The sequence below is a fragment of the Ochotona princeps genome, chromosome 9, assembly GCF_030435755.1.
Source record: "Ochotona princeps isolate mOchPri1 chromosome 9, mOchPri1.hap1, whole genome shotgun sequence".
NCBI lineage: Eukaryota > Metazoa > Chordata > Mammalia > Lagomorpha > Ochotonidae > Ochotona > Ochotona princeps.
The window spans coordinates 11,978,148-11,984,982 of record NC_080840.1 but is presented as its reverse complement, the minus strand read 5'-3'; the positions used below and the strand labels follow the sequence as shown (position 1 = coordinate 11,984,982).

Genomic DNA, 6,835 nt, shown 5'->3' with positions numbered 1-6,835 from the left:
CAGAAATAGCAGCCTCCACTAAAACTACCCAAGAATAAATGTTAGGTAGCAGGCCCTCTCCCCCTGCTCTCTTGTGCCGTGAGAACCACGATAAATTAGACTCCCACTCGCCAGGGAAAGGGTTTCATTGCTGCTTGCGTTCACCATAACCTTCCCACATCAAATTTCTTATCTGAAAATGTCACAGTAGGTTCCTGACAAAGCAGAGGGATTTGAACTTCATGGGTTCTGGTAGTGGCCGAAGGCACTCACCCAGGTGGATGATGGTCATCACTAAGCTGCCTGTTTCTTTATTGTTACCACGTTCATAGGACCATGGAAATGGGGACATGCTGTGGCACAGTAGGCTACTCCAGCCTGTGGCACCAGCATCCCTGGATTTGTGTCCGGGCTGCTCCACTCTGATCCAGCTCCGGCTGGCCTGGGAAGGCAGTGGAGAGTGGCCCAAGTTCTTGGGTCTCTTGCACCCACACAGAAGACTGAAAAGCCCCTGGCTTGGATTAGCTGGGCTACCGGCACTGCAGCCTTTTGGGGAATGAACCACAAGACAGAAGAGCTCTCCCTCTCTCCTTCTCTAACTTTACTTTTCAAATAAAAACAAATCTTAAAAAAAAAAAAGAGGGGACCACATTCATCCATTTTCTGTCGTCACATCACATGCCATGTGCATTCTCTTTGTCTTGGACTGAGATCACCCAGGATGCCTCACAGTTCCCACACCCCCCTAAGCCCTGGCGAACACTCCAAGATGTGAGCGTGCCTTCCGGCAATGTTTGCGTTGATTCCAAAAATCAAAGCAGACTGAACTTACGTTTGTGAGGCCTGATGACTCAGCCGCAATGGGCTAACCATCCTGATGGGCTTTCAGTCACTGAACAAATTCACTCAAGTATTTACTAAGTAATGCAAAGATGCTACACACAGCAACTCAGAGAAATTGGGGCAGACTATGCTGAACCTGGGCCGGGAGCATCACAAAGAAGTATGCAAGCGAGGAAAAAATACAAAATGCAGCAAATTCTAATAGCTGGTTTATTGGAAACCCTTATATTGTTTCTCAAAAGGACTAGACAAGTTTTACTTTAATAAGACATAGCGAAGAGGAAATGGCTTAAAAGATATCATCAATCTTTTATTTAAGTGAGTACTGCCCTTCATTTTGAAGGAAATTATACGATTTCAAATCGCAGCTTCCTTCTCAAGAAGTGCTGGAAGAACATGACACCTGACTTTGCACACAACCTTCCATAAAAATAAAGTTTATACAGTTCATTGGGAAATGAACCACTGGTGGAATTCATCCTCTTGGCCGATGTAATTACCCATGATGCAGAAGCATTACAGTCAAGAACAAATCTACAGAATGAAAAGCTGGATGACCCAGTCAAGCCTATACTTACCCTGATTTTAAAAAAAAATAAATCACGGGCCCGGCAGCATGGCCTGACGGCTAAAGTCCTCGTCTTGAAAGCCCCGGGATCCCATATGGGCGCCGGTTCTAATCCCGGCAGCTCCACTTCCCATCCAGCTCCCTGCTTGTGGCCTGGGAAAGCAGTTGAGGACAGCCCAAAGCTTTGGGACCCTGCACCCGCGTGGGAGACCCAGAAGAGGTTCCTGGTTCCCGGCTTCGGATCTGCGCGCACCGGCCCATTGCGGCTCACTTGGGGAGTGAAACATCGGATGGAAGATCTTCCTCTCTGTCTCTCCTCCTCTCTGTATATCCGGCTTTCCAATAATAATAAAATATTTAAAAAAAAAATCACAAATAGCATGTGACTTCAAGAAAATCCATTTGATGTCTGATCACGCTAGATTTTATTCTAATCAATAAAAAATGGTTAGACAAGTACATAGTATAGTCTTCAACAGAGTGGATTCCATTTTGTTACGAACAACAAAAGAACATAGAAAATAAGTATTCTTTAAATTTTCTTAGCTCTCCATAGTATATGTTATATAAAATTAAAGTTTTGCTTCCAAAAATATGTTTCCATGTGGTTGGGCGTGGTACGACAGTGCTACTCGGACCAGGAACACCAGAGATGTGAGGGTTCAACCACAGAGGTGACATTTTTCATAAAAGCTAAAAATATCCCTCAAAGTCTCAAGTCAAGTCTTCTGCTAAGCATTTTAGTGCTACAAAGTCACTTTAAATCAAGTACGGAATAAAAGCTACAAAAGTGTTGAGCTCCTTCAATATAAAAGTCGCTGAGCGGAAGTTGGAGGCTCCTCTGACCCACAGATGCGGTCTCAATAAAATATCTGCTCAGGTAAGAAAATAGAATCTGTCTGCTTGCACTTGGCATACGTGCTGGGCGCGGGCCTGCTTCTGAGGGCATGGGATCGATGCTTGTTTCCTTCAAAGAGCATCCCTAATTCCCAGTACAAAACAGCTCTAAAGTCTTCTTCCTAAGGAGAAACAGAAATTATGAAATATATTTATTTTTTTCCTCAAGTGCCAGGGCAGGGGAGGGAGGAATCACTTACTCATCCCATGGGCATCCTAAGGAAAACAGCAAGAGTGGCCACGATGACCCTCCGTGGAGCCCTGATGGGTGCCCACCGCCTCGCCTGGCACCTTCTACCCCTAAGGAAACTCAGCATGCAGGGGATCTTCCATGCCTAAGCACTAGGCAGCTCCTGTCTCAGGCAGCCTGTAGAAATGCTAACATTACACAGCAAAGCAGGGTCCAGCCTGGGTCCTTCTTGTCTAGTTCATTCTTTCAAGCCTTGGTGTCAAAACCCTCTACCGTGCAGAGGTAGATGGCGGGGCTGGATTGCACAGCAGCACCTCCTACCGGGAGAAAGGGCCCGGGAAACAGCAGCCAGTGGCTAACCACGACGCCACTGCTCAGCGCCACTGTCTACGCCAACCGCAACACACTTTCCACTTGGGGACAGAACCTGGTGAGGGAGCCCAAGCCCACACAACTTCCGCACAGTGGTCAGCACTCCCCAACCACGTGAATCCTGAAGGAAAACCCACAAACCTGGGTCCACCAGCTACCCTGAATGTCTTCACGCACAGAGCATGCCCGGCTCTCCCATGACCCAGGGAATACAAAGCCATGAGTCTGAAACATTTACACAGGGCTGCAGGTTGGACAAGAACTGAGTGTCCTGCACCTTCCCACACAAAGCTACCCAAGCCACGGGAGTGCTGGGGAGGGGGAGGAAGCCCTGTGGAAGCACAGCTAATGCCTTTGTGGTGGAAGGCTCTTGGGGGAGTCGCTACCATGGACCATTGCTGTAGGCTTTTAAAGGGAATCCCAGCCTGAACTTCCCTGAGAAACTAATGTTAGAAAACGCTTTAAGGTGTGTTGCCTTGATTTAAAGATCGCCAGGGAGCAAGCCTAGGGTGGCCTCAGGTGCGAACCATTCTTTTATGATTCTATCCCAGCTGCTGAAAATTGGGTCATATAAGAACTCCGGAGAAAGAAAAAAAAAAGTTTCAACCTTAGGTTCTGAGGACACGGGCAAATGTGCAGCAGAGGCACTCTGCAGCCACTAGAGGGCCCACAGGAGTCCAAGGGGCAGCAGGCAGCCAGCAAGTGTGCAAAGCCTCGCACCACACTAAAGCACACCGCTCCCTGGGTCACCAGCCTGCTACAGAACTGCCAGATTTGGTGCTGACGACCTAGGGTGGCAACTGTGATTAACATCATCTCTTTCTTTAAGAAAGAGCTCCAAAGGAGGTGTCCTCCAAGCAGCTAGCAAAAGGCTTGCCTTACCATTGCAGCTCGTCTCAGTTCTAAGATTTTACCAACAGAACAAAAATGAGATGGATCAGTGAGAGGGTATATATATATCACAGGATACCCTCGATGCCTTGTTTTTACAAGGCTGGCTCTGCCTCCACAGAGGCAATAGGCAAGATTAACTGCTTCCTGCCTGGGGAGCCCTGCCTGGCTGGGTCCCTGGTGGATATTTTACGAGATTGCACAAGCCAACCCCATCTGTGACCTGCAGGCAGACGAACACAGCCAAGCAGGTTTAATTAGATCAGACACACAAAGGGCTATTCCCTCCTTTGATAACAAATAACGCAGCTATAAGTGGCGACAACAGCAGGTGGAAAACAAAGGCAGCAGAACAGAACCTTAATTGAATCCTTCCCCCGGCTGGCCCTTGACAATGATTTACTTGTAACCTGGGAGGGGGCGGGGTGCAGCTGAACTCAGCAGGCCACACAGCCGAGAGTCAGCTCTGGAAGACAAATTACTCAGGGGTTCAGCTGGAGGGGAGGGAGCAAAGTCTTGGCAAACCCCGTTTGTTCAACTCGCTGTTACCCATAGGGGAGGGGGCTGCTTGGTTTGGGTTTGCTGCTCTCAGACCCTGTGGCGGTTTAGGCAGCCTGCACCCTAGGAATCCCGTAAAATAGAATAAATCCTTCCTGCCACACACAGCTCAGCGGGAGCCAGGAGACAGCAGCTCTGTGGGCCCGCTTGCAGGGGCCTCCTGCAGCTGGCTCGGCATTTCTACTCAGAACTTTCCGGGACACCCACACCCCTCATTCGAGCACAGAAAAGGCATATGTGGAACCCAGATCCAGCAGGGATGCAGTGCCAGGCAAACTGAGTTTGCCCCTTCTTGGAAAGACAATCATTGGAGAAGAAGAAAACGCCCCCAGCCAGTTCTCCTACCTGCTCCCTCCGTCCCCTCCTCTCCTCCCATCTCACCAACTCTCCACCAAAGGGCCCAGGAGTCCGGCTGGGACCCGGCGGGTGTCTAGGAGAGAAGGAGGGAGGGAGGGGACTGCGGCGGCTGCAAACAGCTCCCTTTTGCAGCTCAGAGCTCAGCTCGTGGGGTCAGTGAGCCACGGCCTCTCGGTCCTCCTCCTCCCGGCCAAGGGCGTGGGGGCGCTCGGGAGGCGGCGGCGTAGTCCGCGTGGCATCGCTGTCGCCCTCCTCCGGCTCGGATGGGTGCAGGTGCATGGCGAGTTCCTGCAGCACCGCCGCACGCCCGATCTGGTCGTTGCGCCGCTTCTCCATGATGAGGTCCTCCAGGCTCTGGAACTCCAGCGTGTGGCTGCGCTGCGCCGAGAGCTGAATCTGCAACCGGTAAGGCTGCTTGCCGATGCGCAGTTCGCCGCCGATCTTGAACTCGCGCTTGCCATAGCGGCACCAGGCGGCAAAGCTCTCCGAGTTGCGCCAGCTCAGCTCGCGCTCCTTGGCGCCCACGTGCGCCAGCGCGTTGCGCACCACGGCGCTGGGGCTCAGCGGCTTGTAGCGGTAGAGATCGTTGACCACGCGGCCGCGACGGCCCTGGCTGGCGTCGGTCAGGAAGCTGTTGCTCACCTCCAGCCGGTGCAGGTGCACTACCTGGAAGTTGCCGACGTACACCGCCCAGTGTGGGTACTGCGCCTGCGACACGAACTCCACCAGGTCGCCAGGACTGCACTTGTTGAGCAGGTTTTCCGGCGTGTAGGTGCTCAGCGCCGCCGAGCCCGGCGCGAAGCTCTTCTGGTAGATGCATTCGTCGCGGTAGAATACGGAACACTCCACTTCGTGCAGCCGCGGGTCGTAGGGCTGCGGCGGGGGCAGCGGCGGCCCGTCCCCGCCATCCGGCAGCCCGCCGCCGCCATCAGGGCCCTGGGGCGGGGGCTGCGGCTCCACGTCTTCGTCGTCATTGGAAAAGATGTAGGAGACCCCGATGCGGGGCCCGTCGTCTCGGTCCACGCCAGTGGGGTCGGCCGTGGGAACTTCCTTGTAACTTAGGTGGGTCAGTTTCTCCACGTGGTTGCCCATCACGCTGCGGACGCTCGTTCACACCGCCGTGGGGGGAGAAAGCGAAACCGCCACCGGGCTCATTGGCGCAGGTCGCAGGATAGGGCGTGAGGCCACCTGTTGGGAGAGGAAGACAACGGAGCCCTGTGGCAGCCCCTCCTTGGGAAGGGCGTCCAGTTCCGTAGAGGAGAGGAAAATAAAGCGGCTCGAGGCCCAGCACCTGGGGCCATGTGAGGGGGAGACGGGCTAGCAAACCTCCCCTCGCGGCCCCATCTCTCAGGTCACGGGCACAAGAGCCCTGGCAACTCCAGGGCAACCTCGCTCCCAGCCTGGCCCTCGGGCAAAAAAAATTGCATCAGCAGCTCCTAGGGCTTCCGCCCGCGCCCTACCTGCCAAGACCTGGCAGCAAAGACGCCAAGAGAAACTTTGCTCGGAGGCCCCCTCTCCTAACTCCCCCACCCTCACCGCCGGACCCCGACTCGCCCACGAGACGTGCCCACGAAGCCTCCACGCCCGGGGGTGGGGATGGGGAGCGAGACCCCCGCGGCGCGGTCCCAGCAGAGGCGCCACCAGCCCGGGTGCACCTGCGGCCCCTCCCCCGCGAGCCCGTCCTCAGGCTCGGGTTACCTGTGCCAACTCAGCCGCGGCGAGGTGGCGGCCGCGGGCCCCGGGGAGGGGTCCCCGCCGCACCCACGCACTTCTAGGGCGAGTTTGCAGCCGCGGGCCCCGCGGGCCCTCTTCTCCCGGCGCGGGCGGCAGCGAGGAGGCTGGCCAGGGGGTAGAGACGCATGTCTCACCCCGCGGCGGCGGCGCGGCGCCCCGAGACTTGGAAGGTGGATGGGGGGGCAATTTCTGCTCACACCTCCCCCCCCTCCTCCCGGGGCTGCGGCTCCCCGTCGGCCGCCCTAGCCGGCTCCCAGGGGAGGTGTGGCGCGAGCAGCAGCCGGGGCAGGAGCGCGCAGCTCGGCTTCCACGGCCGGCGAGCCGCAACCGCCGGAGCGGGAGGGACAGGGATTGTAGATCCGGCTGCCGGGCGGGAGCGCAGCCCGTGGCGCTTAAAGAGACAGGCGCCCGCTCCCCCGGCTCGGGTCTTCCCCCGCTCGGCGCCC

At 55.3% G+C, this 6,835-nt stretch overlaps 1 protein-coding gene across 1 annotated transcript; it reads right to left on the bottom strand.

Moving 5' to 3' along the window:
• Positions 1 to 1,777: 1,777 nt before the first annotated feature.
• On the bottom strand, positions 1,778 to 6,566 carry LRATD2 (LRAT domain containing 2). Its single transcript, XM_004580724.2, has 3 exons — positions 6,354 to 6,566; positions 4,644 to 5,843; positions 1,778 to 2,409 (listed from the first exon to the last, which is right to left on the bottom strand). Exon 2 carries the CDS (start codon positions 5,745 to 5,747, stop codon positions 4,809 to 4,811), a length of 939 nt encoding a protein of 312 aa, XP_004580781.2. The 5' UTR covers positions 5,748 to 5,843; positions 6,354 to 6,566; the 3' UTR covers positions 1,778 to 2,409; positions 4,644 to 4,808.
• Between the last annotated feature and the right edge of the window lie 269 nt (positions 6,567 to 6,835).

Excerpts from the sequence above, each read along its gene's own strand:
- LRATD2 (XM_004580724.2), bottom strand. The coding sequence starts at position 5,747 with ATGGGCAACCACGTGGAGAAACTGACCCACCTAAGTTACAAGGAAGTT.